The sequence below is a fragment of the Lepidochelys kempii genome, chromosome 1 (assembly GCF_965140265.1).
Source record: "Lepidochelys kempii isolate rLepKem1 chromosome 1, rLepKem1.hap2, whole genome shotgun sequence".
Taxonomy (NCBI): Eukaryota; Metazoa; Chordata; order Testudines; family Cheloniidae; genus Lepidochelys; species Lepidochelys kempii.
Window position 1 is genome coordinate 92,761,628 of NC_133256.1, and position 24,206 is coordinate 92,785,833.

The 24,206-nt window shown below is 41.5% G+C and overlaps 1 protein-coding gene across 1 annotated transcript in view; it reads left to right on the forward strand.

The window, feature by feature from the left end:
• The window catches only part of GPC5 (glypican 5), a 595,791-nt gene that overhangs the window by 208,905 nt on the left and 362,680 nt on the right, over positions 1–24,206 (forward strand). Inside the window, exons 4-5 of the mRNA XM_073347708.1 lie at positions 9,023–9,153; positions 17,041–17,166. Of these exons, the coding sequence (XP_073203809.1) occupies positions 9,023–9,153; positions 17,041–17,166 (257 nt within the window). The remainder of the gene's footprint in view (positions 1–9,022; positions 9,154–17,040; positions 17,167–24,206) is intronic.

Sequence of the window (24,206 nt, forward strand, 5' to 3'; positions counted from 1 at the left end):
TTAACATTACATAGCATGTGTGGTTTCTTTACAAGGTCGCATTTTGCCTCTTATATTGAGGGCCTGCCGGTATGGTGTGAGAGATCACACACGCAGGGCTGGAAGGCAGCAGAATTCAGCTTGCAGGCAGCCATTGTAAGCCACAGTCTTTTGGCTTCTTTAATCTTCCTAACACGTGGGAATGGTTTCAAACAGCAGCACCCTCATTTCACATACCAAGCACCCGTTGGGTTGGCCATTTAAAATGGGTTGGCCATTTAAAAGAAGGGTTGTGATTTTTGGGTTAACATGCAGCACAAACCCAACTAAGCCTCCCCCCACCCCAATTCTCTGGGATGTTCGCTTCACCCCTCCCCCCACCATGTGGCTAACAGCGGGGATGATTTCTGTTCAGCCACAGGCAAACAGCCCAGCAGGAACGGCCATCTCTGAATGTCCCCTTAATAAAATTCCCCTATTTAAACAAGGTGACCATGAATGATATCACTCTCTTGAGGATAACACAGAGAGATAAAGAATGGATGTTGCTTGAATGCCAGAAAACACCGGGACCATATGCTGCCATGCTTTTTTATGCAATGATTCCAGACTACGTGCTGCTGGACTGCCATGGTAAAGTGTCCTGCCATGGAGGACAGAATAAGGCTGTCCTCCCCAGAAACCTTTTGCAAAGCTTTGGGAGTACATCCAGGAGAGCTTCATTGAGATGTCCCTGGAGGATTTCGGCTCCATCCCCATACACGTTAACAGACTTTTCCAGTAGCTGTACTGGCCGCAAATGCATCCCAAGCCTTCAGGGCAAATTAATCATTAAACATACTTGCTTTTAAACCTTGTATTATATTTACAAAGGTATACTCACCAGAGGTCCCTTCTCCACCTTCTAGGTTCAGGAGCCCACCTTTGGTGGGTTGGGAGGGTACTAGATCCAGGGTGAGAAACAGTTGCTGGCTGTCGGGGAAAACGGTTTCTACGCTTGCTTGCTGTGCTTCAACCTCCTCCTCCTCATCTTCCTTGTCCACAAAATCTGCATCCCTGTTGCATGAGAATCCACTGACAGAGTCCACGCACAGGGCTGGGGTAGTTGTAGGGGCACCCCCTAGAATGGCATACAGCTCATCATAGAAGCGGCATGTCTGGGGCTCTGATCCGGAGCTGCCGTTTGCATCTCTGTTTTTTTGGTAGGCTTGCCTGAGCTCCTTAAGTTTCACGTGGCACTGCTGCAGGTCCCTGTTATAGCCTCTGTCCTTCATGCCCTTAGAGATTTTTTCAAATATTTTGGCATTTCGTCTTTTCGAACCGAGTTCTGATAGCACGGATTCCTCTCCCCATACAGCGATCAGATCCAGTACCTCCTGTTCAGTTCATGCTGGAGCTCTTTTGCGATTCTAGGACTGCATGGTCACCTGTGTTGATGAGTTTTGCATGGTCACCTATGCTGGAGGTGGCAGGAAAAAATGGCTTCGTAGTGTGGACGGGTGCAGGGCTAAACCGATCTAACGCTGCTAAATCTGACCTAAACTCGAAGTGTAGACCAGGGCTAATAGAAGTAGGCTGTTACCCTCTGTGGACAAATTCCAAGAGGAAGACAGAACTTTTTATGTGTTACACAACTATTTGTGATCCAAAAGTGGAATATTGAGTACCAGGATTCTTGGGTTCTATTTCTGGCAGAGTGGAGTAGTCTAGGGGCTGTGGTTACAGAAAGTATTACCAAGCACATAGATTAGACACTTTTATTCTGAAACGCACTATGACAAAGTGCATGCAGTTTGGTTCAGCCATATTAGTTGCCTGGGTTTTTTTACCAGCTTTGCCTGAAATGACCTTGTACTGTCACTTATATGTAAATTGGAGGAATGGTACCTTCTTGCATCCTAGGGTAAGGATGATGGACCTTGGTAAATATTAAAGGTTGTAAAATACTCACAACTTAACACAAATCAGTAGAAATGAAATTTAGGAATTGCCTGCCATAGCAGATCAGACCTATGGTTCATCTAGCCAGGATTCCCATCTCTGAGAGCAGCCAGTACCAGATGCTTCACAGTATAGTGCAAGAAACCCCACATTAGGCAGGTGAAACCAGATCTGTTTATCTGCTGGCTCCCATCCCAGGGCATCTTTCCCTAGGCTTCAGTGGCTCTCATCCTCCCCTAATCCTATATACAGGCAGATATGACATGAATCTATGTATATGGCAGCTCTATCTTCAACAAGACTTCTTCTAATTTTTATTTACTTAGCTACTATATTTGCTTACCAAGTATTTCCATCAGTCAATGAAATTCCTTTTGCCATTTGATTAGCACTCACCAGAAAGGTCTTGCTTGTTCCTTTTATTCCAGTCCGTTTTACCCCATCCCCTATTTTTAAGGGATAATGGTAGTTTTCTTCTCATCTTCTTAAAGAGGCAATTCCACTTCTTTTTTTTCTTGATTCTTTAAATTAAATCCAAACCAGTTCGTACTTGGACAAAGTTTAAGTTTAACAATTTTAATGATAATCCTAATGTTCTAGCATGTGAAAATTATGCAATGGGATACATTTCCATTATAGGACAGGTGAAATTAGAGACAGAATTTCTAATATTGTTGATGGAGAACTGCATACCTAATTATCCCTCCCACAGCACTGTAAATGTGAAGATTTGATATGCTTCAGTTTTTTATCAGTTGTAAATAACTGCCGATGTTTTATGGTATTACATGAAGCAGAATTAAACTACCATAAAGTTTGTGTGTGGTGCTAATTGCAATTTAACTGCATGGTCATTACAAGATATTTTAATTAACGCAATCATCATACTGTGGCATACAAACTGTGCATAATAGCATGCTGATTATATGACAATAGGGTTGACTGAACTGTGAGAATTGGAATTCTACCAGTTTTTGAGATTTTTACCCCCATGCTAAATATTCTGCAGTATTTGTTTAAGCAAATTCAGTCCAAACACATGAAAACACTTATGGTTTTAATCTTGTTTAGTTTAATTTCTGTAGAAGATTTTATGCCTCTCCCTTCTTCCACATACCTGAGATATTTCATTCCCTCTTTGAGATCTTTCCCCAGAGATTTGTAAATCCCTACACTCATCAGAGATCTTTCAGAGATCTAAATTCTGACTTTCCCCTCTTTATCAGAATACAGGGCTGGTTCTAGAGTCCCATTACTGGGATGGGGGTGGGGGCAAGTGGGAATTTTTCAGCTTTTGGATGTTACTATTTAAAAAAACAAACAACATTCCAGGGGCTAGTTAGACTCCTGGAAAATACTGGATGATATGATTTAAAAAAATTAAAATGTAGCCACCGTGTCAGTATTTTGTTGTTTTGTATAACTTATATAAAGGATGAAGACTCTCCAATCTCCTGTTCCACTGCTTAAAATGACATAACTTTATACATAATTTTGGACTTTCTGATAATAATTTGGAGGCCCCTTGAAGATTTTTTGGGGAGGGGGAAAATATCTCCCCCATAATCTCCCCCCTCCCCCCAGTACCTAGCCTGCCAGGATATGTTTAAGGAAAATGGAGTGCAGGCCTTTTCATCTTAAAATCATATTACTTATTTGCAGAATAGGCTGCTGGAGACAAGATAATGCAGAATAGGCCTCTGGAGACATGAATTTTTCATTTGCACAACAGTTTAATGAAGTAACAGAGTGACAACAAGGAATGAGCTAGGGAGGAAAGGCAGAAGTAAATTCAGTGCACGTGTACAATTAATGGTTCAAAAATGACAGCCACCAGTGAACATTTAGAAAAGACAGATTGGATGCAGTGGACTGAATGATACGAGTATGCAAGTCTGAGTTTCTCAGATATACCAAGAAAATAAGAAGAGTTAAATTTGTAGACAGAGTCTGGTAGCAAGACTAGGGTTGCCAGGCATCCGGTTTTGGACTGGAATGCCCGGTTGAAAAGGGATTGTGGCAGCTCCGGTCAACACTGCTGACCGGGCTGTTAAAAGTCTGGTTGGCGGTGCAGTGGGGCTAAGGCAGGCTTCCTGGTTGGCCTGGCTCCGCACAGCTCCCGGAAGCAGCCGACATGTCCCTGCAGCCCCTAGGTGGAGGGCAATCAGGGAAACGCCGCGTGCTGCCTCCGCTCCAGCACCAGCTCTGCAGCTTCCATTGGCTGGTAACCATGGCCAATGGGAGCTGCCAAGGCGGCACCTGCAGGCACAGGCAGCGCGCAGAGCCCCTGGCTTCTCCACATAGCCACAGAGACACGCCAGCCACTTCCAGGAGCTGCGGGGAGCCAAGACAGTCAGGGAGCCTGCCTTAGCCCCACTGCACTGATGACTGGGAACTGCCTGAGGTAAGCACCGCCTGGCTGGAGCCTGTGTCCTGATCCCCCGACGCACACCAACTCCTGCCCCAGCCCTGCATCCCCTCGCACACCCTTACACCCTCCCAGAGCCCACACTCCAACTCCCTGCCCCAGCCCTGCACCCCCTAGCACACCCTTACAGCCTCCTAGAGCCCACACCCCTGCCCCAGCCCTGAGCCCCCATCCCAGAGCCTGCACCCCGCACATCCTCCCACACCCCAACTCCCTGCCTCAGTCCTAAGCTCCCTCTTGCACCCCAAACCTCTTATTCCTGGACCTACCCCAGAGCCCACACCCCCAGCCAGAGCCTGCACCCCCTCCTTCACCCCAACGCCCAGCCCTGAGCCTGCTCCCACACTCCAAACCTCTCGGCCCCAGCCCAGAGCCCCCTCCTGGACCTGAAAATCCTCATCCCCGGCCTCACCCCAGAGCCTGCACCCCCAGTGGAGTCCTCAACCCCCTCCTGCACCCCAACTCCATGCTCCAGCCCAGAACCCCCTCTTGCACCCTGAAACCAACATTTCTGGCCCCACCCGGGAGCCTCCACCCTCAGCCGGAGCCCTCACCCACTCCCACACCCCAGCCCCAGCCCAGTGAGTGTGAGTGAGGGTGGGGGAGAGTGAGTGATGGCGGGAGCGGGGATGGAGTGAGTGGGGGCAGGGCCTTTGAGACGCGGCAGGGCAGGGACAGGGCGTTAGAGAAGGGGCTGGGCAGGGGTGTTTGGTTTTGTGCAATAAAGTTGGCAAACCTAAGCAGGACTTTGAGCATCAGAGACTGGAAGAAGCTACCAGTAACTAAGAATATCATCAAATGGCATGCATGTTGCATAGAGCAGGTGCTCATCTCACAGAAGTAATGTACCAGCAGGTATTTAGGAGTTGGTCCACTCAGTGTTGAAAGTCAGTGGGGACTTAGGCTCCCAAGTCAGTAAGGCATTGCAACTTTGAGCAGAGTGATGCCTAAATACCTTTAAATATCTGGACGTAAGAAACTTTCATAAGCACCAGTGAGGTTACTCTTTCAGCTGTGTGAGATACTATCATTAATATAAGTGAGTTGTTCAGCTTTTTTATTATTTATTGTTACTGATTATTGAATGCTGGCGTAATGCAGTAGAAACATTTTCTAGAATATGTCTGTTTTCAGTTTTTATATCTATAAAATTTTTCCATCATTTTGAAATAAATTTGTTTCTAAAGTAGTCAGTTCATGTGGTTTTTTTTATTATTATTCTGTTTGTCTATGGTACAGTTAGGCAGTTGAGGATATATTTATTTTTTAAAGGAATTTTTGAAGCCCAGAGTTTTTTTTCTAGTATGGCTACACATTTTCCATTAAAATATTTAATTTCTTGAAATATTGTATCTACCCTTCCTTCAGTCCTTCCTCTGAAAAATTAAAACACCAGGTCAGAAACTTTTAGCTGGGGTTCCAGGCATTACATTTTGAAATATTCTCTATAATAAATATTAACTATCATCCAGATCTGTCTAGTTGTGGGAATTAGTGGATGTTTTCCTCACTATTTGTTCTTCCCTTTCCACCCAGAGTATAATATGTTGAGGCTCTGTTGCTAGATCAACAAGTAGGCATGGATGTAGGCACTATTCCTTTACCCTCTTTCAGAAATAAACATAGCAGATATTTATTCATATATTTGCCTCTGGATCTAAATGTAAAACATTTTTCCATTTTCTGTATTTGGATCCAAATCCTTATTTTTCCAGACATCTGGTTACTCAAAAATACAACTCGGTGCAGTTGAAGGCTTTTTCTGTGTCAGTGACAATGTTGATTCTTGCCTTTTAGACTGGGCTAAGTAAGTACAATTTACATAAGTCTTAGGTTTCTTTTTGATACACATTGGGGTGATAACCTGTCTGATCCTGATGTATTAATATTTAATCACATATTCTTATCTGATTTCTAATTCTCTAGCAAATGTTATGCTCCTTTTAATATGGAAATCAGTCCATAAACCTCGAATGGATTCACCAAGGGAAGGTCATGCCTGACTAATCTAATCGCCTTTTATGATGAGATTACTGGTTCTGTGGATGAAGGGAAAGCAGTGGACGTATTGTTTCTTGACTTTAGCAAAGCTTTTGACACGGTCTCCCACAGTATTCTTGTCAGCAAGTTAAGGAAGTATGGGCTGGATGAATGCACTACAAGGTGGGTAGAAAGCTGGCTAGATTGTCGGGCTCAACGGGTAGTGATCAATGGCTCCATATCTAGTTGGCAGCCGGTATCAAGTGGAGTACCCCAAGGGTCGGTCCTGGGGCCGGTTTTGTTCAATATCTTCATAAATGATCTGGAGGATGGTGTGGATTGCACTCTCAGCAAATTTGCGGATGATACTAAACTGGGAGGAGTGGTAGATACGCTGGAGGGGAGGGATAGGATACAGAAAGACCTAGACAAATTGGAGGATTGGGCCAAAAGAAATCTGATGAGGTTCAATAAGGATAAGTGCAGGGTCCTGCACTTAGGACAGAAGAACCCAATGCACAGCTACAGACTAGGGACCGAATGGCTAGGCAGCAGTTCTGCGGAAAAGGACCTAGGGGTGACAGTGGACGAGAAGCTGGATATGAGTCAACAGTGTGCCCTTGTTGCCAAGAAGGCCAATGGCATTTTGGGATGTATAAGTAGGGGCATAGCGAGCAGATCGAGGGACGTGATCGTTCCCCTCTATTCGACATTGGTGAGGCCTCATCTGGAGTACTGTGTCCAGTTTTGGGCCCCACACTTCAAGAAGGATGTGGATAAATTGGAGAGAGTCCAGCGAAGGGCAACAAAAATGATTAGGGGACTGGAACACATGAGTTATGAGGAGAGGCTGAGGGAGCTGGGATTGTTTAGCCTGCAGAAGAGAAGAATGAGGGGGGATTTGATAGCTGCTTTCAACTACCTGAAAGGGGGTTCCAAAGAGGATGGCTCTAGACTGTTCTCAATGGTAGCAGATGACAGAACGAGGAGTAATGGTCTCAAGTTGCAGTGGGGGAGGTTTAGATTGGATATTAGGAAAAACTTTTTCACTAAGAGGGTGGTGAAACACTGGAATGCGTTACCTAGGGAGGTGGTAGAATCTCCTTCCTTAGAGGTTTTTAAGGTCAGGCTTGACAAAGCCCTGGCTGGGATGATTTAACTGGGAATTGGTCCTGCTTTGAGCAGGGGGTTGGACTAGATGACCTTCTGGGGTCCCTTCCAACCCTGATATTCTATGATTCTATGATTCTATGAATCATGAGTGAGAGGAATAGTAGCTTGCAGCAGGTGTCAGCTCTCTATCTTATATTGCAGGCAAGGAACCCCCACCACAAACTTTTGCTTAAAATAGGGACCAGCTTCTCTTCTGAATATTTTATTACTTGTCACGGTAGTGTTTTGTGAGGAGTGGGGAAATTTGGATGTGTCCTAGCTATGGAAGTTGGATCCTGAGAAGTGGGGCTTCCTGTCCCCTTCCTTTCCTTCCCTCTTCTTTTATGAAATTGATTGTTTATAGGAACCATATTTCTAAAATAATTCACATATATTAGTCTTTCAGTAATACATTGGTGCACACAAGGTACAGGACTATGAGTCTAATTAATATCTTGTCTAGGGTGTGACCCTTAGTTTGGAGCATCTCCTATTTAATACATATATATATTGCCATGATTTGTACCTCAGTGACTAATAGGAATAATGTAATATAATGGTGAACTGATAGCCTCTTTAATACAAAAGTTATAACATAGTGCCAAATATTACTAAAAGAAAATGTGGGTTCATATTATTATTTATTATATTTGTATTGCTGTAGCATCTAGTTGCCCTAGTCAAGGACCCCATTGTGCTAGGCACTGTACAAACATAGAACAAGCAAGCAAATACACAAAAAAAAGATGGTCTTTACCCCAAGAAGTTTACAATCTAACTGTAAGTCAAGAGACAACAGATGGATAAAGATAGATGGTCGAGGACAAGGAGACAATATTGGTCAGCATGATAGGCAGTTGTCTCAGCATATGTATTTATATCTGTTTGTCAGAGACAGATATGTAAGTTTCTTGGTATTAATAGAATTTATTATCTGAACTAGATGTAATTAAACTTACATTTTGCATGACAGCAATGCAAGTCTCCATCCTAGTAACTGTTCAGAATGTGATATAGTAACTGTACTGAACATGCTACATTGATCCAATCATAAAGGAATCACTAAGCTTTTACACATTTTTACTTGATGTACATAAAGGAAAAGTAAGATTAAGTTGCTGTCTCCAGCATTCAGCAGGTTCCTTAATTACTTTAACTATCTGTATAACACTGAAACTCCCAGATGTGAAGGTCTCTCGGGAAAACTGCAGTTAATTAAATACATATTGGCGAGTCCTGGCTTCTTGAGGACACTCTGGTATCTCATTCCTTCTTTGTGTCTCACCATTTGTATTTATAGTGGAAGCAGCTAACAACCTTGTTTGCTGAATTGGGTACATGAAATATGGATAGTAGGTTTGACCAGTCCCATACTCATCGAAACTCTGGCCAACCTTTCTAATATGGCCATGGGGTCTGTCCCTCATTCTTAATAAAATCAGAGTTAAAATCAAAGTTAAACTAAGAGGTAGGTTATTGTACTATTGTAAACTGGTGGCATTATTTATTTATTTTTCCCCATATGCCTTTTATTGTCTTTAGGTAAACAAGATATGTGGTCATCCTGTGAGAAAGCTGACACTCTCCCCCAGTTATTCTGATCAGAACAAAGATAATCAAGGGATGAAGATGTCTGCAAGAGACCATGAAGAAACACTGGCCAACAGAAGAAAGTAAGACATTAGTTTTACAGCCAGAAAGAAAGAAGAAAGTAAGCCATTAATTTTACAACAGAATAGATTGTATTCAATATAACGAAATGCATTAGTAGAGAATAAGAGATTGAAAAGAATGCAGCTTTACATTTCAATGGTACTACATGCTCTATTACATTTGTAAAATGTAGTCATTTTATAAGACCTAGATTTTTGTTTACTGAAATAATGGATGAATGGGCAGGGACATTTACTGTGGTTTAAAGCATTTAGAAGATTTGACAGTGCTTCTAAAACATCAGCTATATCTGAGTGGGTATTAATGTGTGTGTGTGTGAGAGAAAGAGAGAGAGAGAGAGAGCCTGCATAATATAGTTTAATTGGCATAGCAATGTGGATTACCAAATGTGTCAAAACGATTGTCCCTTTTAAAGTCCCTATTTAGCCTATTTGTATGATGAGGCTAGTGCTGAACTGATCAGAAATAGGAGAGGGAATGGGTTTGTTCTCACATACTCTCCTTTCTAGTGCACTAAATGCAATAACTGAGAACCTAGGGCTAAATCCAGAAGTCCTTACTCAGGCTAAAGTCCTATTTATGACTATGGGGCTTATGTGTATGTAACCCTAAGTTAAAATAAAGTAGAGACTTCAGGATTTGACCCTTAATTATGACTGGTGCAGAATGATTACTCCTCTTCCTCCTGCAAAGAGTAGCGGTAGTATTGTAGACAAAGCCCTGGCTGGGATGATTTAATTCGGGATTGGTCCTGCTTTGAGCAGGGGGTTGGACTAGATGACCTCCTGAGGTCCCTTCCAACCCTGATATTCTATGATTCTATGATTCTATTGCAGTAGCACCTAGAGGCCACAGACAGGCTATCAAAGTATCATAGGAGGAGCCCCATTGTGCGTGGTTTTACACAAACACACACAAAAAAACCCCACAGCTCCTGCCCTAAAGAGCCTACAGTCTGTAAATGTAGCAGTAGGTAGGTGGACAACCCCTACTACTGGCTGTGTTGTCTTGTGGGTTCATAAGGAGGAGACAGCATCTGGAGTCTAAGGAGTAAAGCTTTATTAGAACTAAATGGTTACATAAGACGAAGAAGAGCCATATGGTCCTAGCTGCTTCCAACAAGTTCTCACAAGCATGTGCTCTGTTCTTAAATACTCTTAACACTGGCATGCATGCAGTGATGTTCCCCTCTGGTGTTATCTGGACCGGTGATCTGCTAGGTCACTCCAATCCTTGACTCTGGGAACCAGCCTTACCCTGCTCTGCTGTAGAACCCCCACTCCCGGGCTGTTCATGCACAGTTCTGGCAAGTAAGCTGCTCCCAGCTACTTGCAGCCAAATGACACTAGCCAATATCACTTTAACGTGCCTTGTGTGGTCGCAGTGCAGCACTGGGAGAGAGCTCTCCCAGCGCTCTAAAAAAACCACCTCCACGAGGGGCACAGCTACCAGCGCTGGGATTGCAGCTACCAGCACTGGTGCACTGTCTACACTGACACTTTATAGCGCTGAAACTTGCTGCACTCAGGGGGGTGTTTTTTCACACCCCAGAGCCAGAAAGTTGCAGCACAGTAAATTGCCAATGTAGACAAGCCCAAGGCCTAACAGATTCTTTTGTTGATGCCTAGGCCAGCATCCTTTGTTCCTGTGAGGCTGGGCTGGGTTTGTCCCATATTTGCCCCAATGAGTTGTGAACTGCCTCTCTGTTCTTGGAGAGTTTTTTGCCTGGGCTTGCTTTAAGCCATGAGGATAACTATATACATGAAATTATAATGTATAACATTACTGTAACAATTACTATAACAACCATGCTCAGTGCATCATGAGCCTTCCAGAGACATCAACATGACAAACTTTGCATTGGATACCACACAATCATTTTATAAAGATTAACATGGGAGTGTAGGGTGTTCCCCAGAGGTACAGAGGGTCACCCACACACACACACACACACACGGAAAATATCCAGATTTTTTATTTCTTTTAGGAAGTGTCTGCTGAAATCATAGGTGAATCTTTTACTTTGGCATCTTTTCCCTTTTCCCTCAGTTTGCCCTGAGAAAGGAAGTGGGAGCCAGTAGGAGGTGTTATTTCCATTTCTGGTTCCTGGAGAAGAGAAGGCACCTACAGGCTTAGCTGGCAGGCCAAGCTGCTGCCAGCCTCAAAGTGTTCTGGGTAGTGATGAGAGAAAGCAGAGCTTGAGAAGAAGGCCTTGCTGGTATTTGTATTTTGTGTGAGGAGAAAGAGATGCAGAGCAACTGGCTGCTTCAGGTAGTATAGGATCCCCTCTATTGCTTTTTGCAGGACATTGATTAGGTTGCTGCTTGCAATCTGCTCTTTCTCATTTTGCGTCTTAGGCAAGGCACACAATTCCTGGCTGTTTCCCCTAACAGTGACCCTAAGGGATACTACTGTATATTCCCTAGAATGTCATTTAAGCAAGGGTCAGTGAATTGAGTGAGAGTTACTGGTTCTCACAACAATATCCGTATTATTGTATTGATAGAGAAGTAGGAAATGTAATTAAATTCTGATGCATTTCTCAACTCAAGCTAATTTTGTTGAGAACCTGTGCATCCTTTCAAGTGCTGAGATACCACAATGACAGGCACAGTTTAAGAACCTGAACTGAATAGAATAAAATAGTACTGTGGTAACTTTTCTTATAAGAGCCACCACTGTTACTTGACATAAGTCCACTATTTATTACCTGTTTTTTTTTAAAGCATTATTAACATGTCAGGATTTTCTCTTTGTGTGTGAACAGTCACCTAGTTTCTAACTGTAATTAGATGGGAAACTCTCAAACATTTCATTGTGTGCACCACAACTTAACAGAGATTGTCTTGCGGACCACCTTACTTCCCATCCGCTACCACGTGAACTACCTCCTATCATAGTCATGAGAATATGATATTCCCATGGCAATAACAGCAGTTGCTTACATGGAAATGTTATATCAGTAAAGTATATTTAAAAAACTGTTTTGCAGTTGCTCCCATCTCTGCAGGGAACTCCTGTTTCCTATCCTCCTGTGTACTTATGGCTACTTGTAGAGCAGCTGAGACAGTTCATTTTCATTGTCTTCAGCTGCTTTTTGCAGACTTTGGCTGAGGGCTAGTGTTATGGCTAGTATTGGATCAATGTCCTAGGTATCATTAATAACAGGTATTTTAAAATCTTTACTAGTGTTGTAGTTTCCTAACAGTGCTTTTGATACTGAATAATCCCGAGGTAAATAAAGCATAATTTACTAACCATAAAGCTGAATATTAACATATTTTCTAAACAATTTGCTTTATATCTTTACCACTAAACATGTATAGCAGCTACATGTTACAGAGTGGTAAGGGACGAAAACAGTCAAAAATGAACATTTCCACAGCTTTTTCAAATAAACAGATAAGAAAGGTCTGTAGCTTCTGCTAACTATGATTACACATTTGTACTCAGCTGCCTATAATGATGTCTTGTCTAGAAAAAGATTCAAAAACTGACATTTAAACCCTGTGCTCTTCTGCCTGTTTTGGTGAGACATCTAGAGAAGTTGAAATCCATTATTATTTCTGTATTAAGTGACGCTTTGCCTCAGGACATATTTACTAATACACTGAAAAATTGTCCTTTCTCAACAACTTGTCAAAAATACACTAAAAGCTGTGTACATTTCCATTTCTGTATTGTGCATGGATTGATTGTGGTGCATTTCCTATTATGACAATTATGTCAGTGAAGCCAGACACTCACTGTGCTCTGGAATGAACTCACATAGAAGAATGATAAAGACAAAAACACCACATCACTCAGGGGCGAACACTTTTGACAGAATGAAAAGTATCTGACCTCTCAGTCCTCATCCTCAAAGGAATCCTGCACAACGCCTTCAAAAGATGAGTCAGGGATCTTATGCCAGGTCTACACTTCAGAATTAGTCAACGTAACTTAAGTTGACTTATCATAAACTGCTGTAATTAAATCGCTTGTGCATGTTCACACAACACTCCTTGTGTCAGCAAAGTGCTTCCACAGTTGGTGCTCTCACATCAACAGAGAGAGCAGTGCATCATAGGTAGCTATCCCAGTGTACAAATTGCCATCTTCTGCTGCTAGCAGTTCTGTGAATGTGTCGCAGTACATCATGGGGGCGGGCTCACCATCCCATGATGCAATTTTTTCTGTCCCATTATTCTTTGGGATTCCAACTACGTTTTGTGCGGTTTTTCAGCTGCCCCTGTAAACTTTGTGCCTGTCATCTCTGCCTGAAAACATGGATCCTGTGCTGCTCTCCAGTCTTGTGATGAGCCTTATGAACATAACGTGGCTGATCCTGCAATATTTGATGAGCTGTGAATCTGTTCAGGAATCCATGGTCCCTGCCCTGCTGTGTGTCCTGGAAAGAACATTTTAGATTGATGTTGGCATTCACAAAGCAGCTGCACATGGTGGACTGTCGCTGTTGGGCTCAGGGTTTCCAGACCAGCCTTTCTGTTGCTTACTTCTGGATTCCCCAAATGTTAACCTATATTGTCTCTTTCTGCAAGGTGAAAGGAGGGGGCCCGCCCTAGTGAAATTGCCAAGATTTACCAGAGATTTCTCTATGCCTTTCAAGAAACCTTTTAGAACAGACTAGATCTGTTCTCCCTTGGGAGAAAATGGATACAGCCCTTTGCTCAAAAGATTCACACCAAGGCAGTTATTTTCCAAAACGAAGTGTTTTCTTTATTTAGTGTAATTAATCTTCCCTAGTACAGTTAATCTAAACCTGAATTAAAACATAAACATAAATCCCTTAGCACAGGTATACAAGTTAAAGTACTGAAGACTGTAATGTCATACAGTTGAAAAGGCTCAAGTGATTATGTTCTGCACATGTTGATCAGTCATATGTAGGACACAGACAGCAATCTTAATAAACTCTAAGCTTTATACATAGTAAGTAACATGAACATACTCACCACAGACAGTCATCTTTATTATCCCAAGCATACACATTCATTAACCATATTTCTATTCTATGACTAGCATGCTTATTCTCTATAGTCTTCCTCCATCTGCTATATCTTAAGGATCCCTTTCTGCTCTGTCCCAGCATCCCGTGGCTATTGCCGTCACTCTGTGGATGCCTCTGCTGCAGGTTCTGATTTCTTTGCTCTTTTAGGTTTCTTCTGATCTCTTCTGGGTCTTCTTCTCCCGCTCCTATCTTGACTAATTTTTGCCTGCCTGCTCTCTGCCTTATATATAGTTTTTGGCCTGTTCTGATTGGCTTATTTTTCAATCCTAGTATTAGCATATCTATCCTCCAATCACCTTCAGACCACTTCCGATTGGTCCATACTTATAGACCAATCATTCCTGCTGAATCTATGGTGACCTTCACATGTTTTTGGACTGAGTATGCCTGACTAACCCTTCACAATGGAAAAGTGTGTGGCAATAGCTATGTGGAAGTTGGCAACTCCAGACTGCTACCAGTCAGTTGCAAATCAATTTGGAGTTGGGAAGTCTGCCATGAGCACTTACTGGAGCTCCCCTTCTCTGCTTCAGGCACGCCAGAGCTGGACTGCTTGAAGTAGAGTCAAAAAGAGGTCCTGGCTTCTCATGCCACCGGATGTCCCTCTCGCCTATCCCCCATCCTTCTCCAACTCAACCTCCTCATCCACCATTTCATTCATGGGGTTGTCTCTGGGGCTACTGGAGACAGCGGCCAGTGAAGTATCCATGGGGCTTTTGGCCGTGGAGGTGCCACTCCTTGTAAAAGTGGCATGTTTTCAGTGCCACACCAGAGTGAGAGTTGGCCTCCCTTATTTTCTGGTATACCTGCCTCAGCTCCTTGATCTTAGCACAGCACTGCTGCATGTCTCTTTTGTGCCCCTTCTCCTCCATGCCAAAAGCAATCTGCTTGTAGGTTTAATGGTCCTACAGCTGGATCAGAGCTGTGATTGCACAGACTCTTCTCCCCACAGACCCAATGGATCCAGCAGCTTCAGAGTACTCCAGGTGGGAGCTCATTTGCTGTGGGAAGCTGCCATGGTCAGCTGGGAAGATTCTATGTGGCTTCTCCACACGGAGCAAACAGGAAGTAGAATTTCAAAAATTCCTGCGGTTTTAAAGGAGGAGTGCATGCCTCTGTAGCTGGCTGCAGGGCTGTGGAGTTGAAACTGCTGACTAGAGTGGTTATGATGGTCCTTGTGATACACCTAGAGGCTGCCTAGGACAACATAAGTAAGTGCCGTGTCTACACTGACACTGTGTTGCTCTAACTTCGTTGCAAAAAGCTCTGTGCCGCTGGTCAAGGTGGTTTTATGATCTCAGCATCGCAGGGGAGTTAAATTGGTGGGAGGAACATTGCAGTGTGTACACCTCCATTGTTTTGTTGACAAAACTGTGTTGTGTAGGCAAGACCTAAAATTAATAACTTCACTAGCCACTAAAAATCATGGTCTTAATAAATGATTTCAGAGTAGCAACTGTGTTAGTCTGTATTCGCAAAAAAGAAAAGGAGTACTTATGGCACCTTAGAGACTAACAAATTTATTTGAGCATAAGCTTTCATGAGCTACAGCTCACTTCATTGGATGCATTCAGTGGAAAATACAGTGGGGAGATTTATATACATAGAGAACATGAAACAATGGGTGTTACCATACACACTGTAACAAGAGAGTGATCACTTCAGGTGAGCTATTACCAATGGGGAAGCTGGGGGAAACCTTTTGTAGTGATAATCAAGGTGGGCCATTTCCAACAGTTAACAAGAACGTCTGAGGAACAATGGAGCATGGAGGGGGGGAATAAACATGGGGAAATAGTTTTACTTTGTGTAATGACCCATCCACTCCCAGTCTCTATTCAAGCCTAAGTTAATTGTATCCAGTTTGCAAATTAATTCCAATTCAGCAGTCTCTCATTGGAGTCTGTTTTTGAAGTTTTTTTGTTGAAGAATTGCAACTTTTAGGTCTGTAATCGAGTGACCAAAGAGATTGAAGTGTTCTCCAACTGGTTTTTGAACGTTATAATTCTTGACATCTGATTTGTGTTCATTTATTCTTTTACGTAGAGACTGTCCAGTTTGACCAATGTACATGGCAGAGGGGCATTGCTGGCACATGATGGCATATATCACATTGGTAGATGTGCAGATGAATGAGCCTACATATTTATATTTTCACAGCAGGTATAGGTCTTCCATTGAGAGATTTTCATTACACTAGCAAATAGTTTATAAAAATGAATATCATAGTCCAGTTACCAATTAAGTCCAGTAATTTAATAGGTATTTATTGTTTTATTTCAGTACAGAATCTGTCCCCAGTTCTAGGCACCTTGACAATTATTTAAAATGAGTACATAAAATAATACTCCAACAGCATAACGTGCCACAAAAATTGAAATAAATTATCCAAACAGTAATTTAAACAGCCAAAAAATACTACCTCTACCCTAAACCTGTCTTACCCAAAACTTCATCTGCCCCATGAACCACAACCAATAGATAGTCTTTGTATAATAGTTTGAAGTCAGTAAAGAGGTACTGGATATTCAGCACTTCTGAAAATCAGGCCACTTATGTAGGTGGCTACGTATTGGAGTTAGGAGCTTACCTTTAGACATACATTTTTGGAAATATTAGCTTATTGGTACACATGTAGTGTTGCCTCCCATAGCACTCATCTGTGATTTGGTTTGACTTTCAATGATTGAGTAGTATTTCTTTCAAAGCAACTAATGTATCTGAAAAGGATATTGATGAATTGATTAATAAATGAGAGCCAATAGAGTGACAAAAAGTGGCACATTCTTTGATTTCTTGTAACAATGTGGCAGTTTGATTGCTCATTTTTATTAATTGATTATGTTAATTATTTTACCTGTGTTTGTTTTGGTAGAGAATTTATGAACAGTCTACGGCTGTACAAGACATTCTATGGAGGTCTGGCTGATCAGCTGTGTATCAATGAGTTAGCAGCTGCTGATGGACTAGCATGTTGGAATGGTGAAGATGTTGTAAAAAGGTACTTTTTCATTCTGTGATCTATAAGAGCACTTTTATATATTTTTCAGAGTTATTTTTTTCTCCAAAATTCTTTCCTGATGGAGTAACATTAAATATTATTCTCTCCCCTGCCCTCCCGCACGCTGTTCCTCAGACGTTCTTGTTAACTGCTGGAAATGGCCCACCTTGATTATCACTACAAAAGGTCCCCCCCCCACCCCACCACCGCTCTCCTGCTGGTAATAGCTCACCTTACCTGATCACTCTCGTTACAGTGTGTATGATAACACCCATTGTTTCATGTTCTCTGTGTATATAAATCTCCCCACTGTATTTTCCACTGAATGCATCCGATGAAGTGACCTGTAACTCACAAAAGCTTATACTCAAATAAATTTGTTAGTCTCTAAGGTGCCACAAGTCCTCCTTTTCTTTTTATTAAATATTTGTACTTTGGTTAAGAACCATTGCTTCAGGAAAATCTTCCCCTCTATCAAGCTTAAAATCTGTCCACATCTGTTTTGAGAAAATACGAGGCTTAGTGGTCCTCCAACATTTTGAGCTCCCCATTTCTGAAGCTCACCTGGCTGGTACTTGTGTTGGCTATTGAGAAAAGGTAGGTTTAACATTTGCAAAATTAAGTCAGAGGCAGGGGAACAGGATTTTTGTTTGAGAATGTGAAAGTTCAAAGCTGGTATGTTTAAATGTTCCCTTTAGTATTAACAGCATGGCAACAAACTTCAGCCATTCCCTTTAGTATTAACAGCATGGCAACAAACTTCATTTAAAACTTTATCTGATTGTAAGGAATAAAATAATCCTTAATGAATGTGGTTTCTCATGAGAATGCTAAAAGTTAAGATACTAAGATAAACTGTTTTAAAGGTCAAACAAATAAATTATTGAACAGTGGATTGAGAGCAGTTATTCACTTGCAATGTTACAGAACTGATCTTAGCAAACTACCAAGCTCCTGGAAGTAAACTTTGGAACCAATATATTTCACAGTTCACAAAACAAAAGCATTTTGGATGACAAGAAGGTTTTCAGGAAGCTATAGTTAATTACTTGTGCTCTGTTCTTTCAGTTCCCAAAACAGGCATAATTTTGAACAGAAATTATTGGGGGGACTTTGGGGCTGTAGCACTAGCTAATTCATTATAACTATTGTTTGTCAGTATCTTCTGTTTTTAATACCAAGCTGAGCTAGTACAAAGCGGAGTGACATTATCTTTTTATCTCTATATCCAAAGTCTATATGTGATGTCTTGTTCAGGTCACCCAGAACGGTGTTACCACTCTTCTTCAGCAAGAGTGAGCTTTGCTGCTGCTAAACTGTGTGTCAGCATCCTGACACATGTGCATGTCTGTCTTGCCAGCAAAGTACTCAGGACTTTGACAGTCCCAACCTTGACTTGCAGGTAACAGTCAGTGAGCTCCAATTCCTGTGTTCCCCAGATACGTCTTTCTACAGTGTCCAGGCCTCTCACTGGATGCTCACAGACATTATTAAGTTCTCTGCCTCCAAAGAGATGGAGGACTCACCAGCCTGTTAGCTCAGCTGAGGACATTACCCTTCAGTTTAATAACAGAGCACTGAGAAGGTTTTGTAATAAAACAAGCATAAGTTTATTAACAAAGGACAAATATTTAAGTAGTAATAAGTAAGAACAAAAGACACATATGTTTATCAGTAAAACAACACAAAACACACTTTCTAGTGACTAAAACTTAACTTCAGCAAGTTACAGGCTTTGTCTAAGCAGGTTTCTCACCTATAATCAGTTCCAGCTACTCTTCATTTTCAGGGCAAAAGGGTCCACTTTTTATGAGCTCAAAGGGCTCCCCACCTTTGTCCCTTGGTGATGGATGCCAAAATGGCTTTCTCTTTCTGCTTATATTTCCTAAAGTCTATTGTCTCTGTTTCAAGAGTCAGGAAGGCTTCTTGGGAGTGTGCAGGCACCGTCCCCTGCTGTGAGTGTTAAGTGGTCTTCCCCCATATTTGTTTAGCTTGGTGGCTTCATTTACCTTACATGTAGATATACTTTTCATTGTCTTCTGAGGTATTACCTGGTTCCGTTTACATTGGGCACACAGAAAAACAGGTGAAACAACATTCCTTTGACTAAAACAGGCTGGACTCCCTGCTTGCAAAACACCTTTTAATTTCCTGCACACATCTATAATCCTTTGTAGAGCACCTGTATGAACATCATGCAACAGTAGTAATGACAAGTGTGTTATAAGTGTGCATATAATAATGTTATAATGGACATGACACCTTTTAGATTTAGATTATGATAACAGTGTGTTGGTGCAGTGCGTGTGTCAGGCCTGATGTGAGTTATGGTATGTCCTCTGCAAGTTTTCATTGAGGGGCTCTCCCGCCCCCAAGTCACATTATAAGACAGTAGGAAGTCAGAGAGATCATTGATAATGTGGGGTGTACTCTACAGTACTTGTATCTTTAAATATGTTGCAGAGGAGCATTAGGGGGAAGTCTAGAAGGTGAAGGTTGTCAACCTTACTTAATGGACAAAGGGGGTTGGTAGTGGATCCCAGGCCTTCCTATTCCACTAGGCTCTGGCCCAGGGCCTTGTCAGGGTTACCAAATATCCAGTACCCAAAGGTGCCTTAAAGCTGCACGCCTGGGCAACTTCCTACCACCCACTCTCTTGTCAAAATCTTGCAGTCTGTTGCAAAGTAGTGAAAGAAAAGGTACCAACTGAACCTTCAGCCCCCCTGGGCTTGGCAGGCTCTTCCTCTCCAGGAGGTTTCTGCATTGCCCTTCCTCAGGAGTGATCAGGGTTGGCTCTTTCTCTGCCTTGTCTGATTCCCTCTTAAGCTCTGCCTACAGCTGGAGCATGGTGTACAGGTGCAGCTGGAGGGTGTCACTTGGGCACAGAGTTGCTCCTTAATCCTTTCAGTTCTAGTGCTGGGTTTATACATCCTGTCACACACCCCTTTCTAGAAAACACACTCATGCTTAAGTTTACTTGCATGACTAGTCTCACTCCTCCGATGAAGTGCGCTGTAGCTTATGCTCAAATAAATTGGTTAGTCTCTAAGGTGCCACAAGTACTCCTTTTCTTTTTGCGAATACAGACTAACACGGCTGTTACTCTGAAATGGGACTACTGTGCTTGCAGGATTGAAGCGTCAGAGCTCATTGAAGTCAATTGGAGTTTTTCTCCCAAATCTTCACAAAAATCATCTTTGCTAGAATATAAATATTTGCCTTCTCCGTCTCAGGTTCCATCCCAACCCTGCCTCCTGTGTCTTTTGTCCTCCTCTTGCTCTTCAAAGGAAGTATAAACGATTCAATCAAATTTATGAATGCGGATGTGAAATGAGAAATGTTATACTACCTAAAGATTTACCAGTGGCTGAATTTTGATGTCATTACTTTATACTGCTTATTGTTTTACCCTTAGTATTACTTACACATCCCCCACCAAATGTAATCAAGTATTATAATACACATTTACTATTACTCTTTAAAATGAAATATGAATAGATCCTTTAGTTTTTACACTGGATACTTTAGTTCCAGTATCCAATAGATACTTTAGTTTTTACACTCCCAATTAACTCCTGACTCAGAACCAGACCTGCTCCTGCCTTTCTCTGACTCTTGGCAACCCGGCTCCAACCTCAGCTCTGATTCCTGACTCCAAGTCTGTCTAGCATTCAGACTCTGACCAGTAGGCCTGACTTCCATTCTGACCTGGTCTGCTGACAGCATGTGTGTACACACATGCACACTTGTCCACTGAAGTCAGTGGAGATGAACACTGTGGTTCAGGATGGAATCTGGCCTGGAGCTGTGGAGCAGCTAAGCTGGAGCAACGCTTAGAGAGATGAGCACAGGGAGGCAGAGAGTCTATGGGTGTGTGCATTGAGCAGCCAGAAAGCTGCTGCTGATGGGGTTAAGACTGGCCTGTTGCCTTCCTCAACCTGATCCTATTATTTTTTTACAGTTTGGGACAAATTTTTTTTTAAGTACATCAGAAGCAGGAAGCCTGACAAACAATCAATGGGGCCACTGGACGATCAAGGTGCTAAAGGAGCACTCAAGGAAGTTAATGCCATTGCAGAGAAGCTAAATAAATTTTTTGCATTGGTTTTCACTGCCGAGGATGTGAGAAAGATTCCCACACCTTACATATTCCTCTTAGGTGACAAATCTGAGGAACTGTCCCATATTGAGGTGTCAATAGTGGAGGTTTTGGAAAAAGGCTGAAGGAACTCAAATATGAAATTGCAGAACTACTAACCATGGCGTGTAACCTATCACTTCTGAACCAGTTGTCTGGAGGATAGCTAGTGTAACACAATTTTTTTTAAAAGGCTACCAGGTGATCCTGACAAGTACAGGCTGGTAAGCCTAACATCAGTACCAGGCAAATTGGTTGAAACTATAGTAAAGAACAAAATTATCAGGCACACAGATGAACACAATTTGTAGGGGAAGAGTCAACATGGCTTTTGTGAAGGGAAATCATGTCCCATCAATCTATTAGAATACTTTTGAGGGGGTCAATAAACATGTGGACAAGGGTGAACCACTGGACTTGGACTTTCAGAAACCTTTGACAAAGTTCCTGAGCAGAGGCTCTTAAACAAAGTAAGCAGTCATGGGACAAAAGGCAAGGTCCTCTCATGGATTAGTCACTGGTTAAAAGATAAGAAGTTAAGGGTAGGAATAAATGGTCAATTTTCACAGTGGAGAGAGATGAATAGTGGGGTCCCCCAGGGATCTGTGTTGGGACCAGTGCTGCTTAACATATCCAGAAATAATCTGGAAGAAGGGGTAAACAGTGAGTTGGCAAAGTTTGCAGACAGTTAAGTCCAAAGCAGACCGGGAAGAGTTACAAAGGGATCTCACAAAACTTGGTGACTGGGCAACAAAATGGCAGCTGAAATTCATTGTTGATAAATGCAAAGTAATGCACATTGGAAAAGATAATCCCAATTACAAATAGAAAATAATGGGGTCTAAATAAGCTGTTACCACTCAAGAAAGAGATCTTAGAGTCACTGTGGATCATTCTCTGAAAACATCTGCTCAATCTGAAAACATCTGGCAGTCAAAAAAGCTAACAAAGTTAGGAACCATTAGGGAAGGGATAGATAATAGAGTAAATATCATAATTCCACTAAATAAATCCTTGGTATGCCCACACCTTGAGTACTGTATGCATTTCTGGCCATCCCATCTCAAAAAGATGTGTTTAAAATTGGAAAAGGTACAGAGAAGGGCAACAAAAATGACTAGGGGTATGAAACAGCTTCCATATGAGAAGACATTAAAAAGACCAGGACTTTTCATCTTGGAAAAGAGATGTCTAAGGGGGGATATGATAGAGGTCTATAATCTATAAAATCATGAATGGTGTAGAGAAAGTGAATAAGGAATTGTTGTTATTTACACCTTCACATAACACAAGAAACAGGGGTCACCCAATTAAATTAATAGGCAGCAGGTTTAAAAAAAAACATAAGGCAGTACTTCTTCACACAATGCCCAGTCTATCTATGGAACTTCCTTGCCAGGGGATAATGTGAAGGCCAAAAATATAACTGCATTCAAAAATGAATTAGATAAGCTCATGGAGGATAGGGCCATTAATGGCTATTAGTAAAAATGGTTAGGGATTTGACCTAATGGTCTGAGTGTCCCTAGGCCTTTGACTGGCAGATGTTGGGACTGGAAAAAAAGAAGATGGATCACTCAAAAATTGCCCTGTTCTGTTCATTCCCTCTGAAGTATCTGGCACTAGTCACTGTCGGAAGACAGGATACTAGGCTAGATGGACCATTGATCTGACCCAGTATGACCTTTCTTGTGTGTTTCTATAATATATAACAATTTGCTTGCTTCTAAAACTACGAACCCAAAGCATGGTCAAGTAATTGTATCAAAAATGAAGAATGTTCCTTTTAAATCATAATGAAGGGAAGATAATAGGAATTCACCAGAGTGGTGGGGACTAGAAGAAAAAGAGGAAGAAAGATGACCAATAAAATGCTGGGATTTGTAGTCTTTTGCTTCTGCTCTGGTACACACTCAGGCCTGATGCCTTGTTTTTAGGTCTGTCAATCGATTCAAAAAATTAATCATGAGTTTAAAATAATTCATCATGTTTAATCACAGTTTTAAATCACACAGTTAAACAAGAATAGAATGCAAATTTAAATTTATTATAAATATTTTGGATGTTTTTCTACATTTTCAAATATATTGATTTAAATTACAATGCAGAATATAAAGTTTCAAGTGTTCACTTTATATTATTATTTTTATTACAAATATTTACTCTGTAAAAGATAAAAAAATAGTGCAATCTAGAACTTGAAGCATGAAGGGGCATATGAATGTTTAGCATATCTAGCATGTAAACATCTTGCAGCGCCAGTTACAACAGTGCCATGCCAACACCTGTTCTCACTTTCAGGAGACATTGTAAATAAGAAGCAGGCAGAATTATCTCTGGTAAGTGGAAACAAAAGAAGAAGGACTGAGTGGACTTGTAGGCTCTAAAGTTTTAAATTGTTTTGTTTTTGAGGGCAGTTATGTAACAAAAACAAATCTACATTTGTAAGTTGCACTTTCACGCTTAAGAGATTGCACTACAGTAGTTGTCTGAGGTGAACTGAAAAATACTATTTCTTTTGTTTATCTTTCTTGCAGTGCAAATATTTGTAATTGAAAATAAAAATATAAAGTGAGCACTGTACACTTTGTGTTCTGTGTTTTAATTTAAATCAATATATTTGAAACTGTAGAAAAAATCCAAAAATATGTATAATAAATTTAAATTGGTATTCTGTTATTGTTTTATAGTGCAATTAAAACTGATGAATTGTGATTAATTTTTTTAATCGCGTTAATTTGTTTTGAGTTAGTCGCTTGAGTTAACTGCGATTAGTTGACAGCCCTACTCATTTTGTAAACTGTCTATTAGCCTTAGTTTTTAAATTAGATCCTTTATTTGTGGAGTGTTTTCCCCCTATACTTTACACTGCTGCAGAGACTGAAATGTGCCCCAGAATTTA